Genomic DNA, 26359 nt, shown 5'->3' on the forward strand with positions numbered 1-26359 from the left:
AACCTCACATTTATCCACATTATACTGCATTTGCCTTGCATTTGCCCACTCACCTAACCTGTCCAAGTCACCCTGCAGCCTCTTAGCGTCCTCCTCACAGCTCACACCACCTTCCAGCTTTGTGTCATCTGCAAACTTGGAGATATTGCACACAATTCCTTCATCTAAATCATTAATGTATATTGTAAATAGCTGGGGTCCCAGCACTGAGCCTTGCGGCACCCCACTATTCACTGCCTGCCATTCTGAAAAACACCCGTTTATCCCGACTCTCTGCTTCCTCTCTGCCAATCAGTTCTCTATCCACGTCAATGCATTATCCCCCCATTACCATGTGATTTAATTTTGCACACCTCTCTTGTGTGGGACCTTGTCAAAAGCCTTTTGAAAGTCCAAACTACACCACATCCACTGGTTTTCCCTTATCCACTCTACTAATTACATCCTCAAAAAATTCCAGAAGATTTGTCAAGCATGATTTCCCTTTCATAAATCCATGCTGACTTGGACCGATCCTGTCACTGCTTTCCAAATGCGCTGCTATTTCATCTTTAATAATTGATTCCAACATTTTCCCCACTATTAATGTCAGGCTAACCGGTCTATAATTCTCCGTTTTCTCTCTCCTTCCTTTCTTAAAAAGTGGTGTTACATTAGCTACCCTCCAGTCCATAGGAACTGATCCAGAGTCGATAGACTGCTGGAAAATGATGACCAATGCATCCACTATTTCTAGGGCCACTTCCTTAAGTACTCTGGGATGCAGACTATCAGGCCCTGGGGATTTATCGGCCTTCAATCCCATCAATTTCCCTAACACAACATCCTGACTAATAAGGATTTCCTTCAGTTCCTCCTTCTCACTAGACCCTCAGTCCCCTAGTATTTCCAGAAGGTTATTTGTGTCTTCCTTCGTGAAGACAGAACCAAAGTATTTGTTCAATTGGTCTGCCATTTCTTTCTTCCCCATTATAAATGCATATAAGATAATGAGGGGGCTCGACAAGCTGGATGCAGAGAGGATATTTCCACTCATAGGGGAAACTAAAACGAGGGGACACAGTCCCAGAATAAGGGGCCGAACATTTAAAACTGAAGTGAAGAGAAATTTCTTCTCTCAGAGGGTTGTAAATCTATGGAATTCTCTGCCATCAAGAGCTGTGGATGCTGGGTCATTGAATATATTTAAGGCCGAGGTAGACAGATTTTTGAGCGATAAGGGAACAAAGGTGTAATGTCTGTAAGCTTGTAATGTTTGTAGCTCCACACTATGGATGTGGATGTATTGTGTACTGCAATTGCACAGTTAATAATTAAACAGAACCAAGCAGATTTCCGGAGGCTTCCGAGAGAGCTGCCTGCCATGTTGGAAGCTGTGTGTGCTTGTGCTCTGTGAATATATCACATTTGGCGGCGAGATGGGATTTTTCGGATGATTTAAAGCTGAAATTTTGTTGGTGAAGGATTTAGCCAGCCGACAGAGAGACTTTGGAATTTTATGTCTTTGGAAAAAAGCTACAAAATCCGAGATAAAATACAGCACACGGTGTGATCAGCTAGAGATTAAAATGGCAGGTGTAATCGGACATTTGGGGGAATATAGACACGACCGGGAACGTTTTAAAGCGTATGTGGATCGGCTAGAAATGTATTTCACTGCAAATAACATAATCGAAGTTCCAGACAATGCAGTCCAGAACCGGGCTGTGTTGGAACGTAAGAGAGTGATCTTCTTATCGGAGGCAGGTCCGGTAAATCTGCTTGTGCCTGACGAGCCAAAGGACACAACGCTTAAAGAGATTTTAACAAAGCTGGAGCAGCACTGTAACCCCAAACCATTAGAAATTGCTGAAAACTATCGTTTCGGGATTCGGAATCAAAAGTCTGATGAAAGTATCAGTGATTACATCATAGCATTAAAAAAGCTATCGATGCACTTTAATTTTGGAAACTTTCAAAACCGAGCATTATGGGATCGTTTTGTTTGTGGGGTGAAAAATGATGCGATCATAAGTAAGTTATTGACGACGGATGAATTGACTTTTGAGAGAGCTGGTCAGACAGCGAGGCCGATGGGCATGGCCGAACAATATTCCCGAGAATTAAATAATAATTATGGTCGTCAGTCAACCGAGGTAAATCACCTGCAGGTTCAAAGTAAAAGACGGTGGAGGCCCAAAGTCTCAGAAACTGGAAATTCTAACAGAGCGTCGAAGTCGTGCTACAGGTGCCTGGGATAATACATTGCTCAAAGTTGTCCATACGTGAAGGCAGAGTGTTTCTTCTGCAGAAAGACTGGGCATCTTGCGAAGGCATGCCGACTGAAAGGTAAACCAGTTTTTAAAGCTATGAGTCCAGTGTTCAAAGCTATGAGTAGAAATCCCAAGAGACTACATAGCATGGAAGAACAACAACAGGACGAGATGTTAGAGTTACACGTCATCAGGAGCACGAGGTTAACGGACAGCAATTCGGAAAGCATCAAAATCCACATAGATGTTGTGGGATTCAAGATACCAATGGAAATTGACACGGGTGCATCCGTGAGTGTAGTACCGGAGTCACTATACCGCGACAAATTGCGTGATTTTCAACTGGCAAAATCCAAGATAGAGCTGCAAGGCTACTCAGGAGAGAAAATTCCTGTGGTAGGTCGTATCACCGTACCGGTGAAATATAAAGATCAATTTCAGAACTTGCCTCTAATAGTAGTGAAAGGAGACAAGTCTGCCTTACTCGGAAGAAATTGGTTGAGCTCACTGAAGCTGGATTGGAGTAAGATTTTCTGTGTGGAAGCGAGATTTTCATCAACGGATGAGGTTATCAAGAAGTATCCGAAGGTGTTCTGCGAAACGGGCAGTCCGATCCAAGGCTTCAAGGGGAGTGTCAGGGTACAGAAAGACACTAGATCGGTTTACTACAAGCCACGTTCCGTACCATATGTACTCAAGGAGAAAGTTGAGCAAGAACTCAAAAGACTAGAGACTGAGAACATTATTTGTAAGATAGATCGATGTAATTGGGCTACACCCCATTGTTGTTATACTTAAGTCCAATGGTAAGGTAAGATTGTGTGGTGATTATAAAGTAACCGTAAACCAGGTTCTAGAGGGTAATGTCCCCAATACATTGCCAAATGTAGAAGATTTGTTCACAACACTGACAGGTGGTCAGATCTTCTCAAAACTGGATCTTATGAGTGCCTACTTACAGCCTGAACTAGATGAGGAGTATGTTTGACTATAAATACTCATATAGGCCTATATCAATTTAACAGGCTACCATTTGGAGTGTCTGCCGCCCCTGCCATATTCCAAGGGGTGATGAACCAGATTTTGCAAGGTATTGAAGGGGTTGTATGTTTTTTGGATGACATACTAATTTCAGCACCAAATAGGCAAATTCATGACATATTGAATGAAGTCCTCAAACGGCTAAAGAAGCACAGAGTACGACTGTCTGCTCGTAAGTGTGAGTTATTTAAAAACTCAGTGGAGTACTTAGGGTACAGAGTAGACAAAGATGGTTTACATCCAACCATGGGAAAATTGGATGCGATCAGAAATGCACCCACTTCCAGGAATGTCACTGAACTTCGTTCATTCTTGGGTCTTTTGAACTATTATGGGAAGTTCCTACCAAATTTGGCTACAGTATTACATCCACTGAATGAACTTTTGAAAAAACAGGTCCATTGGAAGTGGTCCCGATACAGCATTCAAAGCGTGTAAAAGCAAATTGGTAGAGAGCACCATGTTAGTTCACTACGACAAAGCTAAGGAGATTAAGCTTGCATGTGATGCCTCTCCATATGGAGTTGGGGTGGTAATCTCTCATGTATTAAGTAGTGGAGAGGCGAGACCAATTGCTTTTGCTTCACGCACTCTCAGTGCCAGTGAGAGTAATTATGCGCAAATTGGAAGGGAAGCTTTGGCATTAATTTTTGGGGTCAAGAAGTTTCACAAATACTTGTATGGTCGTAAGTTTACCAACGTTACGGACCATAAGCCCCTAACAGCAATCCTCCATCCAAAGTCCCCAGTTCCAACATGAGCTGCAGCCCGAATGCAGAAATGGGCTTTGATTTTGTCAGCCTATACATGATATTGAATACAGACGATCAGCTGATCCCAGTAATGCTGATGCAATGTCTAGATTGCCTTCCCCATCACAAGTTACACCCGATAGGGAAGAAGTGTTCTATTTTTCATACATTGATGAACTGCCAGTCACAGCTGAAGAGATTGGTAGAGCAACCAAATGTGACCCAGTGATGTCAAAGGTGTATGAGTATATTGCAAATGGATGGCCAAACCAGGTAACAGACAAAGATACACATCCATTCTTCATTCGTAGGAATGAATTATCAGTCGATAACAATTGTATCATGTGTGGTGCAAGAGTGGTTATACCAAATAAATTCAGGTCCAAATTATTAGGAGACCTCCATGACCAGCAGCTGGGAATGTGCTTGACCAAGAGTTTTGCACGCAGTTATTTATGGTGGCCAGGTCTTGATAAAGATATAGAATACATTGTGAGTCAGTGTACGACATGTCAATCGGTAAGCAAGCAACCACCACCAGTACCATTACAGCCATGGAAATGGCCTCCCAGGGTGTGGCAAAGGCTACATATTGATTTTGCTGAGTTAGAAGGACAACAATTGTTCATTGTGACTGATAGCCATTGGAAGTGGGTTGAGGTGTTTCCAATGTGGAAAATAACAAGTAAAACATTGGACATTTTACAAAAATTATTTTCTTCATTTGGCCTCCCTGAAGAGATTGTTTTGGATAATGGACCAATTTCGTTCAGAAGAATTTGCACAATTCACGAGCAATAATGGTGTGAAACATACCTAGGTTCCACCATACCACCCTGCTTCGAATGGTGCAGCAGAGCGCACTGTACAAATTGTAAAACATGCCCTCATAAAACAAATGTTAGATCCAAATCCAAGGAAATGACAGTTGACATTTGATCACAAATTGGCTAATTTTTTGATTACATACCAAAATACTCCTCAGACAACTACTGGTAGAACACCAGCAGAGTTGTTTCTCAAACGACAGCGACGAACCAGTTTCTCGTTGTTAAAACCAAATTGGGCACAGTCCAAGTATTTAAGGCCGAGGTAGACAGATTTTTGAGCGATAAGGGAACAAAGGTGTAATGTCTGTAAGCTTGTAATGTTTGTAGCTCCACACTATGGATTGTGGACGTATTATGTACTGCAATTGCACAGTTAATGATTAAACAGAACCAGGCAGATTTCCGGAGGCTTACGAGAGAGCTGCCTGCCATGTTAGAAGCTGTGTGTTTGTGCTCTGTGAATATATCACAAAAGGGTTATGGGGAGCGAGTGGGGAAGCGGAACTGAGTACATGATCAGATCAGCCATGATCTTACTGAATGACAAAGCAGGCTCGAGGGGCCAAATGGCCTACTCCTGCTCCTATTCCTTCTGTTCTATTGTCAGTTTGTATGTGGACAGTTGAAGATGAAGTTTAATGCTAACACTAATAGATTTACAAAATATACACATCCACACACACATAAATGGCCCAAATTGCAGTTTCACAGTGCACAGGTTTAGTCTCAGAGATCACTCTGGTGATTTGACCCATTCAACAATGACACTGACCAGAGGAGGCAGGTTTGTTGCAGTATCTCCCGCAGGTAGGAGGCCCCATGTGAATAGGTTGCAGTGCAGCCCTGTCCCTTGCTCTGTGTGTGTGTGTGTGTGTTGTGGACGCTCGCTCCGAATCAGGACCCACCTGTTCTCCACCATTTCTTTAATGGCATTCGCAGGCCGCTGGATCACCTCGCCGGCCGCGATCCTGTTCACCACCGTCTCCTTCAGCCTGCGGATCACCCCGGGAGCCGCCATTGTAATGCAGCACCGGCCCCGGCGAAGCGCACGTTGCACACCCGGGAGGAAATCCCACCCTGTGGCGGAGCGCGGGGGCCGGGCGGGCGGCTCTCAGTGGAAGGGCCCGCTGTCAATCATCGGGCCCGGGTCGCGCGGGCCGGCCGCTCCGTGCAGTCGCTGCCTCCCGGGGGCACTGGGACCGGCAACCCGGACCGTGAACCCGCCTGTTTACACGGTTACTGTCGGCGGAAGAGGCTGGTGGCGGAAGAAGCTGAGCGAAGGATTTGTGTCTCCCATTTGCAAGCTCTGGGTACGGTAACAGGAAAGTCTTTTTTTTGCCACCCCATTATTATTGTTGACAGTACGAAGCTCAAAACAGTCCTAAACTTGGAAATGTTGCTGCTGCAGAAATAATGCTTTGCAATGTGAAGATCACCATGTTGCAAAATGAAAGGGCAACGAGAAACAAACCGAGGGACAGAGAATTTCTGTCACATTATGATTTAAAATCTTATGGAAGTCCTTTTATATATTTTTTAAAAATGCATTCATATAGTGCATTTCACGACCTCGTGACCAAAGCGCTTTACCGCCAATGAAGTGTAAATAAGTTAGTGACACCACCATCTGCAGAAATGGTACCTTTATCAGTTTATCTGACACACATTATCTGTGGAAGATAATCCAGTCCAGGTCACCAGAATCGGAATTTTCCTTTTTAGTTCTGTGCACACGGGAGGCTATACCGCAGTGTTCTGACACACGTATATTTTCTGGTAAACTGGCATATGGGGCCATTGTGTATTGTTAAATGAGAAGGAAGGTGTACTAGCAATATTCGGGGCACTGTCTTTTTATGCTGTTCGCGATTTCTACAACTTAAGTTTCAATTTGTAACACCAATCCTTGATTTGGGTCTGTTTTTGCTGGACTGGCCACTGACACGAGTTTCACACTCCCAGTACTGTTTAGTGCCATTTATCCAGCCAATAGTGTTTTCTAAGAGCCAGGTCCCTGCAGAAGTTGGCCTGGTCTGAAGCTGCACACCCTGTCGTGTGCAATGGAAATCTGGAGCCAGGTACGATATCCAGAAAGAGTATCATTTTATTCCATAAGAAGAGGGAGTTCTTTGAACAAATACTCTCCCCTACACTTCCGTTCTACTTAAGTTACTTGAAATATGTAGCAGGAATGCAAGGTCAAAGCAGGCATGCAAATGTTGTTCGAAGCAATTGCTTAGATGCATATATCGTACAAAAGAAATACCAAACCAATTTTAGGAGGGATGGTTTGAAGGCATGGAATATCAGATTAGTTTTGAGATTTTTAAAGTAGAGTTAGAGGTGGAGGGGTCTCATGGAAACATAAAAAAATAGGTGCAAGAGTAGGCCATTCGGCCCTTCGGACCTGCAACAGCATTCAATAAGATCATAGCTGATCATTCACCTCAGTACCCCTTTTCTGCTTTCTCTCCATACCCCTTGATCTCTTTAGCCGTAAGGGTCATATCTAACTCCCTCTTGAATATATCCAATGAACTGGCATCAACAACTCTCTGCGGTAGGGAATTCCACAGGTTAACAACTCTGAGTGAAGAAGTTTCTCCTCATCTCAGTCCTAAATGGCTTACCCCTTATCCTTAAACTGTGTCCCCTGGTTCTGGACTTCCCCAACATCGGGAACATTCTTCCTGCATCCAACCTGTCCAGTCCTGTCAGAATCTTATATGTTTCTATGAGATTCCCTCTCATCCTTCTAAACTCCAGTGAATACAGGCCCAGTCGATCCAGTCTCTCCTCATATGCCAGTCCTGCCATCCCGGGAATCAGTCTGGTGAACCTTCGTTGCACTCCCTCAAAAGCAAGAACGTCCTTCCTCCGATTAGGAGACCAAAACTGAACACACTATTCCAGGTAAGGCCTCACCAAGGCCCTGTACAACTGCAGTAAGACCTCCCTGTTCTTATACTCAAATCCCCTAGCTATGATGGCCAACATACCATTTGCCGCCTTCACCGCCTGCTGTACCTGCATGCCACCTTTCAATGACTGATGTACCATGACACCTAGGTCCCGTTGCACCTCCCCTTTTCCTAATCTGCCACCATTCAGATAATATTCTGCCTTCGTGTTTTTGCCCCTCTCATTTATTCACACAATACTGCATCTGCCATGCATTTGCCCACTCACCTAGCCTATCCAAGTTATCCTGCAGCCTCTTAGCGTCCTCCTCACAGCTCACACTGCCACCCAGCTTAGTGTCATCTGCAAACTTGGAGATATTACACTCAATTCCTTCATCTAAATAATTAATGTATATTGTAAATAGCTGGGGTCCCAGCACTGAGCCCTGCGGCACCCCACTAGTCACTGCCTGCCATTCTGAAAAGGACCCGTTTATCCCGACTCTCTGCTTCCTGTCTGCCAACCAGTTCTCTATCCATGTCAATACATTACCCCCAATACCATGTGCTTTAATTTTGCACACCAATCTCTTGTGTGGGACCGTGTCAAAAGCCTTTTGAAAGTCCAAATACACCACATCCACTGGTTCTCCCTTGTCCACTCTACTAGTTACATCCTCAAAAAATTCTGGAAGATTTGTCAAGCGTGATTTCCCTTTCATAAATCCATGTTGACTTGGACCGATCCTGTCACTGCTTTCCAAATGCGCTGCTATTTCAGCACTGAGGGAGTGCTACACTGTCAGAGGTGCTGTCTTTGGCATGAGATGTTAAACCGAAGTCCAGTCTGCCCACTCAGGTGGATGTAAAAGATCACATGGCACTATTCAAAGAAGAACTGCGATGTTCTCCCGTGTCCTGGCCAATATTTGTCCATCAACCAACATCGCTAAAACAGATTATAGGTTATCTCATGTTGTTTGTGGGACCTTGTGTGCAAATTGGCTGTCGTGTTTCCTACATTACGACAATGACGATATTTCCAAAATGCTTCATTGGCTCTAAAGTGCTTAGGGACGCCCTGATGTTGTAAAGATGGTATATAAATGCAAATGTTTCTTTAAGTAAGGAGTTCCAGAGAGCAGGACCTAGACGACTGAAGGCTCTGCCACCAATGGTGGGATGAGCCGAGCATGAGAGGCACATGTGCCAGAGCTTGAAAACCAAATCGTACAAGAGGGAGAAAGGGGCTGGAAGAGGTTGCAAGAGGTAGTGTTAAGCAAGGCTATGGACTTGAAAACAAGGGTTTTAAATTTGATACGTTGCCAGTAGGGAACAGAGTGCCAACGTAGGTCAGAAAGGATGGGGTTGATGGGACAGGATATATGCTGCGTATTGGACAAGATAGAGTTCATGGAGTAAAAAGGGAAAATGCTGGAAATACTTAGCAGGTCAGGCAGCATCTGTGGAGAGAGAAACAGAGTTAATGTTTCAGATCGATGACCCTTTGTCAGAACTAGTGGAAATGGAGCTGCAGTATTTTGCTTTTGTGGAGTTTATGGAGGGTGGACAAAGGAAAACCCGAAAGGATTGGAGTACAGTAATTGAATTGGGAGATGTCCGAAGCATGGATAAAGACTTGAGCAGTGGAAGGGCTAAGGTAAAGGTGGAGGTAGGCAGTGGTGCAAAAGTAATAAAAAGGATATGGGCGTTTGAAGCTCAGTTAAAGATCAAACAGGACGGCAAGATTGGCCATAGTTTTGTTGAACATGAGTGAGAGGCCGGGGAGGGGGACAGAATTAATGTAAAGGGAGTGGAATTCGTAGTAAACATAGAAAAGTGTGGTTTCAGTCTTCCTGATAAGTTGAAGGAAGCTGTAACTTGTCCAGAACCTGACATTAGGCAGTCTCAGTATGGATGTGGTTGTCCACTTACGAAAAGTGGGTGATATTACCATATATGTGGAAGCTGACCCCATGCTGGTGAATGGTGTCACTGAGGGCCAGTATATAGATGAGGATAAGGGAGTGAGCCAAATATAAATTCTTGGAGGACTCCTGAGGTGACGGTGAGGGAGAGGAAGGAAAATCCATTTTTCGAAATGTCCAGGCTACATCCAGAAGACTGGTAGTGAAACCGCATGAGGGCCGTCCCACAGCGATGAGCAACAGAAAAGAAGCAGTGGGAGTGGTCTGCTGTCAAGCCCTGCAGAGGAGGATGTCATTTCTGGACGAGAAGGATTTGAACCGGGAGTTCCTGCAGAAATGAGCACAGAGCTGGGATAAGAACATAAGAATTAGGAGCAGGAGGAGGCTATTTGGCCCCTCGAGCCTGCTCCACCATTCAATAAGATGATGGCTGATCTGCTCTTGGCCTCAACTCCACTTTCCTGCCCGTTCCCTATAATTCTTGACTCCCTTATCGCTCAAAAATCTGTCTATCTCCACCTTAAATATATTCAATGACCCTGTCTTCACAGCTCTGGGGTAGAGAATTCCACAGATTCACCATCCTCCGAGTGAAGAAGTTTCTCCTCATCTCAGTCCTAAATGGCTGACCCCTTGTTCTGAGACTCTGACCTTTCTAGACTCCTCAGCCAGAGGTAACATCCGCCCTGCATCTACCCTGAGTAGCCCTGTAAGAATTTTGTATGTTTCAATGAGATCACCTCTCATTCTTCTAAACTTTAGAGAATATAAGCCTGGTCTACTCAATCTCTCCTCAGAGGACAATCCCCCCCCCCCCCAATCCCAGGAATCAGTCTGGTGAACCTTCATTTCGCTCCCTCAATGGCAAGTATATCCTTCCTCAGGTAAGGAGACTAAAACTACACAATACTCCAAGTGCGTTTCACCAAGGCCCTATATAATTGCAGTAAGATGTCTTTACACTTATACTCAAGTCCTCTTGTAATAAAGGCCAACATACCATTTGCTTTCTTAATTGCTTGCTGTACTTGTATGTTAACTTTCAGTGATTCGAGTACAAGGACACCCAGGTCCCTCTGAACACCAACATTTCCCAATCTCTCACCATTTAAAAAATGCCTGTACTCTGCTTTTCTATTTTTCCTACCAAATGGATAACTTCACATTTCTTCGCATTATATTCCATTTGCCATGTTCTTGCCCACTCACTTAGCCTGTTTATATCCCCTTGAAGTCTTTGCATCCTCCTCACAACTTGCATCCCCACCTAGCTTTGTAACATCAGCAAACTTCGATATACAGTACAGGTGCGATGTCCAAAATCCGGAGTTCCGGAATCCGGATACCGGGCTGATCCGTGGCAGGGTTGTCCGGAAACCGGAAAATGTTCGAAATCCAGACTCAGTCACCCAACATCGGCCCGATCGACACCGCCCCCCGCCCCAGACCTCCAGTAGCCCAACCGACCCGACCCCCTCCCCTCCCCTCCCCTACCCTACCCTACCTACCTCCCTCGGCCCAGGCAAAGACATTCCGGATATTTCTGGATTTCAGAACGGCCTCGGTCCCGAGGTTTCTGGATTTCGGATGTCACACTGGGTATTACATTTGGTCCCCTCATCTAAATCATTGATATAGATTGTGAAAAGCTGGGGCCCAAGCACCGATCCTTGCGACACCCCTCCAGTTACAGCCTGCCAACCCAAAAATGACCTGTTTATTCCTACTCTCTGTTTTCTGTCCATTAACCAATCCTTAATTCATGCTAGTATATTACCCCAATCCCATGAGTCCTAATTTTGTTCAATAACCTCTTGTGTGGCACCTTATCGAATGCCTTCTGAAAATCCAAATACACCACATCCACTGGTCCCTCCTCTTATCTATTCTGCTAGTTACAACCTCAAAGAAACAGATTTGTCAAACGTGATTTCCCTTTCATAAATCCATGTTGCCTCTGCCCAATCCTATGATGTGATGAACTGCTCTAAGACTTTAAAGGGGAAGGAAATTAAATTGTGAAATGATATTGGGGGAGGATGGGTTGGGTCAATGGTCAGTTATATGACCAAAAGAACAACGGCCTCTGTTGTGAAGTGGGGTGGGGGTGAGGTGGGGGGTGGGGGGGAGGTGTGGTACCTATGGAAAGGGAAGTGTTAACAATGTCAGGTAGTATAAGGGGCCAAGAGTCGTTGCTAAAATATTTATTAACAGTATGAAAATACAGTGCCATGCAAGTATTTCCCTTGCACTTTCCATCCAAAAAGTATTGTACTTGTATTACTACACTGTGCTGTGTATCCTCGTGTGTATTAAACAAAAAGGACAATTCTAATTCTGGGTGAACTGGACTGGAGAAGATCCCAACAGATAATGTGTAACAGGTAAATTGACAGTAGACATTAATGTATTAGAAATTTGCAGTTTAAAAAGAAAACTGTGACCGTGATACAAAGGTGTCTTAAGTGATACAAATTGCCTTCCCACAGAGGGCCCAAGTTTCGGGCTGCGCCTAGAACGGCGCAGTCCCGACCTGGACGCCCGTTTTTTGCGTGCAGTAGCTCCAGGCGGCCAAAACTGTGTGGGAGGGGCCCGAAGCACGCAGCCCCAAGCCCTGCCGAATGGCCTCACGGGGGCTGCGTGGATAAGGCTGCCTCCCACGACCAGCTCCTGCTTCCTCCCGACTGGACCCGACCCGACTTGACTCCCGCTCCCCCCCTACCCGACCCCTGAACCGGACCCGACCCCACCCCCCCCCCCCCCCCCGGACCGGACCTGCCCCCCACACCCAGACACGACCTGACCCCCGCTCTCTCTCTATTCCCCCCCCCCCGGCGACCCAACCTCCGCTCCTCCTCTCTCTCCCCCCCGACGTCCGCTCTGCTCCCCCCCGACCTCCGCGCTCCCGACCCGTGATACCGACGCCCCCCCCCCGACGTCTTCTACCAGTAAATCCGGTGCTGGGGGTGGGCCCAGCCTGAAGTCTTGGGCCCGGCCCGTTCAGCCTCATCCTCCTCTCCTCCTCTCCCCTCCCCCTCTCCTCCTCCCCTCTCCTCCTCCCCCCTCCCCCTCTCCTCCACCCCCCCTCCCCACTCCTCCACCCCCCCCTCCCCACTCCTCCACCCCCCCCCTCCCCACTCCTCCACCCCCCCCCTCCCCACTCCTCCACCCCCCCCCTCCCCACTCCTCCACCCCCCCCCTCTCCCTCTCCTCTGTTAATACGGATTCTTTTTCCCTCAATCTGGTTCAGCGAATACACTGACTCGAACACCGAAGCAACTTATAACAAAGCAGACTTTATTAATTGTTTTACTGGCCAGGACTTATCAGAACACAGGAACGCTCTCCCTCAGAGTGCGCTCACTTCCCTCGGACAAGCCCCGTTACAATGTAGGGGCGCAACGGTTATACACTTTCGGTACGTAATACAATTGAGGGACATTCAGTTCACCCTATCCTTTTGTGATCCCTCCTTCCCTTTGTCCACTCATGAGCCGACACCTGGCCTTCCTTGCCCAATTAGATACGGGCAAGTGGTTATGTGTAATAGCAACTGTTTTGCACAAAGAGCTTTTCGCCCATTGCTTGTTATTGCTACAATTTTACTGGCGTGACTAGTAACCAAGACCTTGAGCAAGTCTGCTATTTGTGCCAATGTTGTAACATTTGCAGTCTGACATTCTTTTGGTTATCCTTCCATGATTCCTTTGTTCATTTCACTGTCTCCATTGCTATACATTTTCACACATTCTCACCTCCACCCCCCGCCCTCTCCCACTCCTCCACCCCCCCCCCCTCTCCCACTCCTCCACCCCCCCCCCTCTCCCTCTCCTCCACCCCCCCTCTCCCTCTCCTCCACCCCCCCCTCTCCCTCTCCTCCACCCCCCCCCTCCCTCTCCTCCACCCCCCCCTCTCCCTCTCCTCCACCCCCCCTTCTCCCTCTCCTCCACCCCCCCCTCTCCCTCTCCTCCACCCCCCCTCTCCCTCTCCTCCACCCCCCCCTCTCCCTCTCCTCCACCCCCCCCTCTCCCTCTCCTCCACCCCCCCCTCTCCCTCTCCTCCACCCCCCCCTCTCCCTCTCCTCCACCCCCCCTCTCCCTCTCCTCCACCCCCCCCCTCTCCCTCTCCTCCACCCCCCCCTCTCCCTCTCCTCCACCCCTCCCTCTCCCTCTCACTCTCCCTCTCCTCCACCCCTCCCCTCGCTGTCAGAAACACAGACACTGACAGACAGAGAGTGAGAGGCACACACACAGACAGACAGATAGAGACACACTGGCGGGGGGGTGTCCTAGCATGCTGTTGGAGGACTCCCGGTGCTGCAGTCGGTAAGTAGAAAATGTTTTATTTATTGATTTTTAAATTTTTAAAATTTTTAATTTTTTTTTGATTGATTTATTGGTTGATTTATTGATGTATTTATCATTTATTATTGATGATGGCTCTTTATTTGTAAAACTGAAGTGTTTAATGTTTGTAAACTTCCTTTTAAACCCCCCCCCCCTCCATTCCCTACGCCTGATTTGTAACCTACGCCTGATTTTCTAAGTGTAGACAAGGTTTTTCTGAGCGTACAAAAATCTACACATACTCCATTCTAAGTTAGTTTGGAGTAAGTTTTCACTGCCTAAACTTTCAAAATGGGCGTAAGTGGCCGGACACTTTTGGAAAAAAAACATCTGTTCCAAACTGAAACTGTTCTAACTGACTAGAACTGGAGCAAACTAAATGCCAAGAATTGCAATTTCTAAGATACTCCATTCTAAACCAGTTGCTCCAAAAAAGCAGGAGCAACTCAGGCTGAAACTTGGCCCCCGAGAGTGGTGAGAACTTGCTACCACAGGGAGTGGTTGAGGCGAATAGCATAGTTGATTTAAGGGGAAGCTCGATAAATCAATGAGGGAGAAAGGAATAGCAGGATAAGGTGATAAGGTTAGATGAAGTAAGGTCGGCGGAGGCTTGTATGGCACCTAAACGGCATAGACCTGTTGGGCTGAATGGTCTGCTTTGGTGCGATAAAATTCTATATATTAGATGCAGAAAGCTTCGAACCGTAACAACTTTATGTGCATTATTTGGCTTAATATTTCTATCTGAATTTCACATTTTTTGTTTGGAACAATAAAGTAATCTGTTATTGCACAGAATGGAGCACTCTAACTTTAAATTTAGTAACTGAATTTATTTAGCACAAAATTCCACTTGTCTGTTATTTTTGCTTAATTTGAACTGTTTTTTAGCCTAAAACTGATTTTGAATTATCAGGAGTTGATTGTTTTATATAATTTTGCAGTTCAGTGTCAGATACTTGTGATCCCGCCAACATTATGAGCGTTTAATTGTTACATTACATTGTGTTAGCTGTGTTGTGTGAGTGTACTTTATCGCACTATATGCTGCAGAAAGTCCGAGTGCAGTTATTTACTACCATATACTGTGGTTCCAGCTGTAATTTGCCATTCCTGAGAGCCAGTACAGCGCTGTTTTTAAACTGCCAGTGGCTTGTGTTACATTTTGGGCCTTCTGTACATATTTCAGCTTTCATATTTTAGATTACGGCCATCACACATTAAAAAAATCCATGTACAGGCATCTTCCACCCTTGAGGATGTAGTTCAGGTCCTTCATTGAAAAACCTGTGAACTCATCCTTTTTTGGCGTGGAAGCAAGTCATCCTCGCTTCGAGGGACCGCCTATGATGATGATACTCTCTTAACGGAGTCTTGGCTCCTTTTTAGCTCTGTTCTTCAGGTAAGTTTTGATAGCGAGCCCAGAATAACAAACAGAAAGTCTTCTTGGAAGTCTTCAGCCACTGGATCTAACTAGTGCCTCCACAGGATTTTCTTAATCTTTGAAAGTGCCTGAGCAACATTAATGTTAGACTTTGCTATTATAGGCTTCAACTGCAAAAATAATTTATTGAACAACAGATGAATAAAAACTAATATATATATTCAATGTTAGATCCTCAAAATAAAATAATAGTCCACAATATCTAATACAAGACTATACTTTATAAGCAAGTGCAATTCTCTTATTTTATTAACTCCAGGAGCTAACTAACCTGACGTGTTCTATTTATAGTTTCCACCTGTGTGTGTGTGTGTGTGTGTGCGCGCGCGTCTCCCTCTTTCTCGTATTTGGATTTATCATGGGTAGCATAGTGATTATGTTATTGGACTGGTTAATCCGGAAATGTAAATTCAAATCTCACCTTAGCAGTTTGTGAATTTGAATTCATCTAATTAAATAAATCTGGAATAAAAAGCCAGTATCAGTAATGGTAACCATGGAACTGTTAGAAAACCCCACACATTCATCCTTTAGGGAAGGAAACCTGCCTTTCTTACCCAGTTTGGCCTATATGTGATTCCAGACCCATAGTAATGTGGTTGACTCTTAACTGCCCTCTGAACTGGCCTAGCAAGCCACCCAGTTGTATCAAACCGCTATAAAAAAGTACAATAAGAATAAAACCGGATGGACCATCGATGTAGGGATCGAATACTGATGAATTAGTACTCCATGTTGAACATCACTTGGAAGACGCACTGAGGGAAGGGCACAGAATATACTGGTGCGGGGCTTCAAGCGGCACTTACTCACCAATAACCTGCTCATCAATACTCAGTTTGTGTTCCGCCAGGACCATTCTGATCCAAACCTCATTATAGCCTTGGTCCAAACATGGACCTGAGGTGAGGCGAGAGTGACTATCCTTGACATTAAGGCAGTATTTGACCTAGTGTGGCATCAAGAAGCCCGAGTAAAACTGAAGTCCATGGAGATTAGGAGAAAATCTCTCCATTGGCTGGAGTCATACCTAACACAAAGGAAGATGGTTGTGGTTATTGAAGGCCAATCAACTCTGCCCCAGGACATCACTACAGGAGTTCCTCAAGGCAGTGTCCTAGGCCCAAACATCCTCAGCTGCTCCATCAATAACCTTCCTTCCATCATAAAGGCAGAAATGGGGATGTTCTCTGATGATTGTACAGTGTTCAGTGCCATTCGCAACTGCTCGAAATTGTAAGTGAAAATAAGGAAATGGCAGACATGTTGAATAATTACTTTGCATTAGTATTTACAGTAGAGGAAGAGGATAGCGTGCCCATGGAAGCTAAATTGAATCAGCGACGGAGATTCAATCAAAATTAATGGAAGCTAAATAACAGTAATGAAGAAAATAATGGCACTAAAGAGTGACAAAACCCCAGGACCAGATGGTTTCCATCCCAGGGTTTTAAAGGAAGTAATTGAGAACATTGCAGATGCCCTAATTATAATCTTCCAATATAAAAACAGAAAATGCTGGAAATCTCAGCGAATCAGGCAGCATCAGTGGAGAGGAAGCAGAGTTAACGTTTTGGGTCGATGACCCTTCGTCAGAACTGAAGAGTGTTCGGAAAGAACAGATTCTTAACAAGCACTGAAATGGGGAGGGGAAGAAAGAACAAAAGGGAAGGTCTGTGATAGGGTGGAAGACAGAAAAGATTAGAGAGATAAAAGGGATGATGGTAATGCCAGGAGTTAAAAAAACATTAGTCAAGATAAGGTGAATGGTGGAATAATGACCATCTGCCATTAGAGACAAGGAGAAAAAAAAGAAACCAGCTTTGGGGGGGGGGGGGGGGGCGGTGTGGAGGGAGCCAAAGATTGGCAGTGGTTACGCTCTGAAATTGTTGAACTCGATGTTGAGTCCAGAAGGCTATCAAGTGCATAAACGAATATTGAGGTGCTGTTGCTCGAGCTTGCATTGAGCTTCGTTGGAACAGTGTAAGAGACAGAGGACGAAGAGGTCATAGTGGGAATGGAGTGGAGAATTAAAGTGACAGGTGACTGGAAGCTCAGGGTCACACTTGCAGACTGAACGGAGGTGCTCCGCAAAGCAATCACCCAATCTACGCTTGGTCTCCCCAATGTAGATGAGGCCATATCATGAGCAGCGAAAACAGTATACTAAATTGAAAAAAGTACAAGTAAATTGTTGTTTCACCTGGAAGGAGTATTTGGGGCCCTGGATAGTGGGAAGGGAGGAGGTAAAAGGGCAGATGTTGCATCTCCTGCGCTTGCATGGAAATGTACAGTGGAAGGGGAGGGGGTGCTGTGGTTGACTGCGGAATGGACCAGGGTGTCATGGAGGGAGCGATCCCTTCAGAATCGTTTCAGCCTGTTCTTGCCCCACACATGTACACTCTTGAGGCCGAGCTCCAAACCATCGTCGGCACCTTCACCGAAGCGTACGGGCGCATGGGCCTTACACTAAACATCCGTAGGACAAAGGTCCTCTACCAACCTGCCCCCGCCACACAGTACTGGTGCCCGATTATCAAAATCCACAACGAGGTCTTGGACAACGTGGAACATTTCCCATACCTCAGGAGCCTACTGTCAACAAGTGTAGACGTTAATGACGAAATCCAACACTGCCTTCAGTGTGCCAGTGCAGCCTTCAGTCACCTGAGGAAGAGAGTGTTTGAAGACCAGGATCTCAAACCCAACACCAAGCTCATGCCTACAGAGCAGTAGTGATATCCGCCCTCCTATATGCTTCAGAGACATGAACTATGTACAGCAGGCACCTCAAAGCACTGGAGAAGTACCACCAATGCTGCCTCCGCAAGATCCTGCAAATCCATTGGCAGGATAGGCGCACCAACATCTGTGTTCTCGCTCAGGCCAACATCCCCAGCATCGAAGCATTGACTACGCTCGATCAGTTCCGATGGACGGGCCACATCGTTCACATTCCCGATTACGAGACTCCCAAAACAAGCTCTCTACTTGAAGCTCTGACATGGCAAGTGAGCCCCAGGTGGGCAGAAGAAACACTTCAAGGACACCCTCAAAACCCCCATGAAAAAGTGCAACATCCTCACTGACACCCGGGAATCCCTGGCCCAAGATCGCTCAAAGTGGAGGAGAAGCCGAACACTGCGAGTCGCTTCGCTGGGAGTAAGTGGAAGCCAAGGGCAAACAGCGGAAGGAGCACATGACAACCCAAGCACCCCACCCACCCGTCCCTTCAACCATCGTCTGCCCCACCTGTGACAGAGACTGTAGGTCCCGCGTTGGACTCATCAGTCATTGAGAACTCATATTAGTGTGGAAGCAAGTCATCCTCAACTCTGAGGGACTGTCTAAGAAGAGAAGATTTAAGAAAGGGGAGGGGGGGGAAACCAGGGAATTATAGACCAGTTATCCTAAAGGAAATTACTAGAGTCTATAATTAAGGATAAAGTGACTGAACACATTAAACATTTCAGCCAGTATGGATTTGTATGCCTGATGAACATGATTGAATTTTTTGAAGAGGTGACTAAAGTAGTGGACTGCGAAATATCTATATGGATTTCAAGAAGGCATTTGATAAAGTCCCTCATAAGAGACTGTTAGCTAAAGTTGAAGCACGTGGCATCGAAGGCAAATTATTGTCCTGGTTAGGAAATTGGCTGAGCGACAGGAGACTGAGAGTAGGGATAATGGGCAGGTACTCAAATTGGCAGCATGTGACCAGTGGTGTCTCGCAGGCATCTGTTGGGGCCTCAACTATTCACAGTATTTATTAATGACTTGGATGATGGGATAGAAAGCCACATACCCAAGTGTGCCGATGACAAGATAGACGGCATTGTAAGCAGTGTAGATGGAAGCATAAAATGCCAAAAAGAGATATTAATAGATTATGTGAATGGGCAAAACTGTGGCAAATGGATTTCAAAGTAAGCAAATGTGAGGTCATCCACTTTGGACTTGGGAAGGATAGAATAGAGTGCTATCTAAATGGTGAAAAGCTAGAAATAGTGGAGATCCAAAAGGTACTTCGGGGCTCATTTTAATAGATTATTAAAATGTCATGGAAAGGTCGAGAAAATAATCAAAAAGGCTAATAGAGTGCTGCCCTTTATATCTAGAGGACTGGAAATCAAGGGGATAGAAGTTGTATACAGCACCCTGGTTAGAGCACCGTGAGCAGTTCTGGGCACCACACCTTAGGAAAGGTATACTGGCCTTGGAGGGAGTACAGCATAGATTTATTAGAATAATACCTGGACTCCAAGGCTTACACAATAGGGGGATGTATTCCCTGGAATTTAGAAGGTACGGGGTGATTTAATCGAAGTTTTCAAGATATTAAGGGGTACTGGTAGGCTAGATAGAGAGAAATTATTTCCGCTGATTGGGGAGTCTAGGACTATGGGGGAAAGTTGAAAAATTAGAGCCAGGCCTTTCAGGAGTAAAGTTAGGAAACACTTCTACACACAAAGGGCGGTAGAAGTTTAGAACTCACTTCCGCAAATGGCAATTGATGTTAGATCAATTAATTTAAAATCTGAGATTGATAGATTTTTGTTAACCATAGGTATTGAGGGTTATGGGGCAAAGGCGGGTATACAGAGTTGTATCCATAGATCAGCCATGATCTCATTGAATGGCGGAGCAGGCTTGAGGGGCTAAATGACCTCCTGGTCCTAAAAACTGGAGCAGCCCATGCCTGTGCCCACATGCAGCAAGACCTGGACAATGTCCAAGCTTGGGCTTATAAGTAGCAAATAACATTCACGCCAGACAAGTGCCAAGCAATGATCATCTCCAATAAGAATCTCTTATTGATATGCAATGGCATTCCCATTCTGTAAGCCCTCACCATCAACATCCTGGGGGTCACCATTGACTAGAAACTTAACTGGATCAGCCACATAAATACTGTGACTACAAGAACGGGTCAAGGGCTGGGTATTCTGCGGCGTGTGCCTCACCTCCTGATTCCCCAAAATCTTTCCACCATCTACAAGGCACAAGTCAGGAGTGTAATGGAATTCTCTCCACTTGCCTGGATGAGTGCAGCTCCAACAACACTCGAAGCTCGACAAAGGACAAAGCAGTCCGCTTGATTGGCACCCCATCCACCACCTTAAATATTTACTCCCTCTACCACTGGCACACTGTCTGCAGTGCACACCATCGACAAGATACACTGCAGTAGCTCACCAACACTTCTTCGACAGAACCTCCCAAGCCCACGACTTCTACCAGTTAGAAGGACAAGGGCAGCAAGCACATGGGAACACTGCCACCTCCAGCTTGCCCTCCAAGTCATGCTACCTAATAGCACTGTGGGTACCTTCACCACATCGACTGCTGTGTTTCAAGAAGGTGGGTCATCACCATCTTCTCGAGGGCAACAAGGGATGGGTAATAAATGCTGGCCTTGCCAGCGACGCCCACATTCCTTGAATGAATAAATGTATTAAAAGCAGTAGCATGTCAATACCAACCCACTGCATGACATATGACACACTCCTAGCTATGTTCTCTTTTTTTACTTTTTCAAACTATTAATGTTTTGGTCTACTGTCATTTCACCCTGGTCCCTCCTGTTAGTTAGCTTGACAGTTGGCTGCCTGTTATTAAAAGCATTCAAAATGACATTTAAAATGTTTTGAGTCTTGCAGTGTACTGGCTGAAGCCAGTGTGAACACAAAGGGACTTCCTTCTATACTGGTTGCCTCAGTTCAGTTTTGGGAACTTCACATGCGAGATGTGTATATGTTTTGTATGGATGCAAAACGTGTAGTATAGCTGTCTTATAAAGTTTATGTGGATTAATTGTATTGTTTCAAACCACAGATAATATTTCCTTCCATACATTCACTGCCAGAAGTTACATATAATTCAATCTGTTCATAAATGCATTAGATATCCCATTCATAAGGTAGTGGATTCACTTGGATCACCTGAGAGTACCACTGCTTCTCCATGCCAGGCGCTTTTATATCGAGAGAGCCGTAATAGTGCTGCGCATGGGATTTGTGCAAGCAGCTACAAAACAGGACTTGCTGAGACTTGCAGCACAAAAGATCCACTAAAAACTTTTTTTCCTCGCAGCCGGTCTTGCACTTTTACACTTTGTGGGCAGATGTGGGAAGGCAATGCTCGGGGACCTTGGCAGTACTATGTTTGCTCATAGCTAAAATTCTCCAGTCCAGTCAACATCCTCATAAATCTCCTCTGTACCCTCTCTAGTGCAATCACATCTTTCCTGTAATGTGACCAGAACTGCACGCAGTACTCCAGCTGTGGCCTAACTAGTGTTTTATACAGTTCAAGCATAACCTCCCTGCTCTTATATTCTATGCCTCGGCTAATAAAGGCAAGTATCCCGTATGCCTTCTTTAACTACCTTATCTACCTGTCCTGCTACCTTCAGGGATCTGTGGATATGCACTCCAAGGTCCCTCTGCTCCTCTCCACTCCTCAGTGTCCTACCATTTATTGTGTATTCCCTTGATTTGTTAGCCCTCCCCAAATGCCTTACCTCTCACTTCTCTGGCTTGAATTTCATTTGCCAATGTTCTGACCAGTTCATTGATACCTTCCTGCAGTCTCTAGCTTTCTTCTTCATTATCAACCACACGGACAATTTTTGTATCATCTGCAAACTTCTTAATCATACCCCCCTACATTCAAGTCCAAATCATTGACGTATAGAGATCTTTAAAATTATGAAGGGGTTTGATGGGGTATGTGTAGAGAAGATGTTTTCATTTGTGGCGAAGTCCAAAAATAAATATAAATAAGTCACTAATAAATCTAATAAAAAATTCAGGAGAAACATCTGTGTTGTGTCTTGAATAAAGAATCTGACCAGATACTGTAAGCTTAAAGTAATGTGTGACCGTAGTCCTGAAGGGAGCAAAATTCACGGCGAACCACCCCCCCAGTGTTTGGACTCATTTGAAAGGAAATTTAATTTGGGACTATCTACCGGAAAGTTTGAAATCCTAAAGTGCTTATGGGACAAACTACGAACTTTAATCGAATTTTGAACTTTTACAAGACAAATTCAAGCCTGTGAGCGGGCCTAAGGAACTAAAGAAGCACACTTGATTATTGGAACTGTCTGGGTGTTGAGACTAAGTTAAATTGTCTGGAGGAATGGACATTCGCAAACCCTTCTCCACAAGAGACATTTACATACAACAATAACTCAGAGCTGGCCAGCATTCAAACCAAACTGAGACAAGCCATCTTCAACATGAATAAGAACAAAGGGCCCACTACAGTCTGTATGCCAAAAACTAAGCACAAAAGGACATTGCGATTACCAAGCTAATATTTCCATTAGGAAATAGATTTAAAAATGCAACCCACCCAAGACATATTAACTTTTAACGAGCCCGCCAAAATATTACAAAGAGAAGTCAAACCCGCCAAATTTAAACAAAGAATCCTGGACTGATTTGGCGCGAAGATTAGAACAGCTCAAACCATATAACTGGCCCCCTGTTTCAACAGAGGGTATGACACACTTTGCCATACAACCGAGACCACACTGATGTCATCAAGAAAGGAGAGAAACCAACGTGACAGTTGTAAACTAACTTCTCCAGCCTCGAAGTCCTGAAGGAAGGAAGAACATCACCATCGCGGCAGCAGCCGACCACAGCCAACGTGGTACCAACGAAAAACCACCGCGATCGACCAAACTCAAACAAAACTCCCAACAGGAAGAAACCGAAGAATCGAAAATTTCCACACTACAATCTAAGGCCTGACTACCAACAGGTGAAAACATTACCTAAAGAGATTTTGAACCAATTTCTAATGAAGAAAACCAGATACTTACCCCATAGATCTAAAATGCACCTTACCGCATCAGCGGACTCAACCCAACTGAAGATTGCGCAGTAGGAAGACTTCTCCGACAAGCAGAACCTACAGAATTCAACGAACCCAGAAATCGCGAACTACCGCTAACTGACCAGAAAGGATTGGTAAGCATAGTCCCTGCCTGCCCTGGAGTCTAACCTAGCTAGAATTAGGTATTGGGAAGTGGGAGATGTAATTTTACTGTAACCCCCTTTGAATGTGTAATGTATTCTTTATTAGAGTGATTATAAGTTTGACATTGTATTTTCTTGTCCATAATAAAATCAGAGTTCTTTTGCACCAAATCAGTTGTCCTTTGCACTTTATCACACCCCCCAAATAAATCCAGAGTCTAGAACCTAAGGGAGTGGGAGCGATTCGAACCGCTCGAGTAGGTCAGAGGTGAACCTGACCCCGGGACCACCCCTTACAAAATGGCGACCGTGGCAGGACTCTGGTACAAGGGGTGTGATGCAGAGAGTGCTGGTTTGGGGCAAAGAACCAAGATGGAAGAGAGGATTTCCTCCTATGTGGACGTTGCAGCCTAGTGGACAGCAAGCAAGGATCACAAAGAAGCAGTAGAGAAGGCAGTTTCGTTGATCTGTCTACAGCGACTGGTTTTGTCTAGGAGTTGGACCTATGAGACGCTACTGGCAGAGTTATGGGAATGCGCAGAGAACTACCAGGAAAGGGATATGACAGAAGAAAGATTATGGGGAGAACTCCGTAAGCTAAAATAGGAAAGGACCCAGATAATGGAAAAGTTTAAAAACAGTCAGGACTATTTTCAATGTCAGGTTACCGAGGCCAAAAATAATGAAAAGTCACTGCGGGAGGAAAGCACTCGCCTCACCCTACAAGTAAAAGAGCTCCAGGAAAGATTAAAAGATGTGCAGGCAGCGTATAAAGTAGCTAGCACTAAGTTTAAACCTTGCTCTGTCCAAGGCAAAAGGCATGGTATGCCTAATAAGCCTGGGTATGCCCCAGGTAAGCATGGAAGAGAAGGAAGAAACTGCTCAGCCACCACCTGTGGCACCGGTGATTACACCGGTGCAGCAGCAGGAGGGGCGAACAAGCTGTGAGGCAGACAGGGATAGCGAACCACCACCACCTGTGGCGCCGAGTTTCAGCTCGGTCTGGCAGCAGGGAGGAGGGTTAGGCAAGCCAGAACAGGGAGAGCCAGAACCAGGGCCAATGTGCCCGGTCCGGTAACAGAAGTTTGGCCCGCCCACCAGTGCCGGGGGTCCAGGGCCCCTGAAAAAGTCAGTTTGTGGTCCCCCACACTCCCTAACAGCTTAGGGTTATGATAAGCCACCTGGGAAAGCTAACTCCAAAGGGAGACCCGTCGGTTCACTTTATAGAGGTGGAACAGGCAGGGGATATTAATGGGTACGACGATGCAGATAATGGCAAAGATGCTCCTCCTATCCCTGGACAGCAAGCTGTACCAGTCCCTCTCTACTGAGCGCAAAAGGGGACGGAGAACACTTGCTGCCATCCAGAAAGACATTTTAGAAGCCATGAGCTGCAATGATGGGAGTCCCTTCTCTACAGTAGAGAAAACGGTGCAGCTCGCAGGGGAAACTCCACAGGCCTTTGCAGACCGACTGGCCTGTGTACCAAAGCGCCTGTAGTGGGGACATCGACCGAGAAAACTTAAGCCTGGACGATTTAGCACACTGGCTCCGAAGCCTAGTAGCTTAACAGTTTACCCCGAATAAGAACCAAGGCTGAGGCCTAGTTCGACCCAAGAGATCCCCAGGCCACCGAACAGGGAGTGGTTAGGCAGCTGACCCTAGCTTACTGGAACAGCAGAGGGATGGAAGAGTTCCCACAAAAGAGAAGGGTTCACGAAATCCGACCTAGGCAAGATAAGAGGGAATGGCGCCACGAGGGGGGCAACCCCTCCGATACAAAACGTACCTGCTTCGGGTGCAGAAAAAGTGGGCAGTGGAGAAAGGATTGTAGAAATCCTTGGAAGAGTAGCGCAGGAAAGAGTTCTCCAGCCCCGGCCAAAAGGGCCGAGACAGATAAGCCAGTCCCTCCCCATTCATTCGATACCTTCCTAACCGCACTCCAGACCATGTCAGATGGCCCTGGGAAGGTAGCCACCACCACCAGTACCAAAATCTGCCCCCTCCCAACCAAAACCATGACTTGGACAGGCACAGCTTGTCCACCTGTGTTCCCTCGAGTATGATGTGTTGGGGAGACCGACCGTTCAGATGGAAATGGAAAAGGTGAAAGGGACTTGCCTGCTAGACACCGGTGCCTCAAGCACCCTTGTCTATGCAGCCAACCCCGCCGTCTCACCTGTCTAACGGGGTCCCCTACAACTTGGTGGGTTTCACAGACACTGAACAGACTGGCTCATTCTCCGTTCCGCCCTCCATTCATTTAGGTACACTCCACACTAAGTGGACTTGTGTCCTGATGAAATGGGAGCAGGAAGGGAGAGGGATCCTGGGGGCTGACTTCATCCTCAGCCACGGGATCCTAGTGGATTTAAGAAACCACTGTCTTTGGGGGTCAGTCTGTACGAGACCGGAGAGTGAGGTCATGGTTATCCCGGGAAATCAGGGAAAAGGGACGGTGTGCACCATGAAGCCAAAGGAGGGTTACGACCTTGAATCACTGGTCAGTAACACTCCGATAGAATGGGTTTGAATCGCGAGACCATGGTCCCTGCCAGCAACAAATCAAAATTATAAGTTTGACATTGTATTTTCTTGTCTAATAAAATCAAAGTTCTTTTGCACCAAACCAGTTGTCCTTTGCACTTTATCACATCCCCCAAATAAATCCAGAGTCTAGAACCCAAGGGAGTGGGAGCGATTCGAACCACTCGAGTAGGTCAGAGGTGAACCTGATCCCCGGGACCACCCCTTACAGTCCTTTATTACAGGTCTCCAGAGCGCCTCTCCAGCCTGTGAGGCCTCCTTATATACAGGTGCTCCCAAGGGATTGTGGGATCCCTTGGGACTCCAGGGGATGAGCCCTCTG

General features: G+C 45.9%; 2 protein-coding genes across 8 annotated transcripts in view; one reads left to right on the plus strand and one right to left on the minus strand.

Moving 5' to 3' along the window:
* mlh1 (mutL homolog 1, colon cancer, nonpolyposis type 2 (E. coli)) overlaps positions 1-6243 on the minus strand; it is a 68016-nt gene extending 61773 nt beyond the window's left edge. The window contains exon 1 of the mRNA XM_070889788.1: positions 5781-6243. Coding sequence (XP_070745889.1) covers positions 5781-5893 — 113 coding nt within the window. The 5' untranslated portion in view covers positions 5894-6243. The remainder of the gene's footprint in view (positions 1-5780) is intronic.
* The window catches only part of LOC139273173 (TPR and ankyrin repeat-containing protein 1-like), a 129513-nt gene continuing 109162 nt past the window's right edge, over positions 6009-26359 (plus strand). For 6 of the 7 annotated variants that reach the window (XM_070889711.1, XM_070889719.1, XM_070889728.1 and 3 more), the window contains exon 1: positions 6009-6185. The gene's annotated coding sequence lies outside the window, so the exon portion shown is untranslated. Of the gene's footprint in view, positions 6186-13928; positions 14032-26359 lie in introns of those variants that run through there. The other variant, XM_070889776.1, reaches the window with a different exon arrangement.

The sequence above is a fragment of the Pristiophorus japonicus genome, chromosome 1 (assembly GCF_044704955.1).
Source record: "Pristiophorus japonicus isolate sPriJap1 chromosome 1, sPriJap1.hap1, whole genome shotgun sequence".
Classification (NCBI taxonomy): Eukaryota; Metazoa; Chordata; class Chondrichthyes; family Pristiophoridae; genus Pristiophorus; species Pristiophorus japonicus.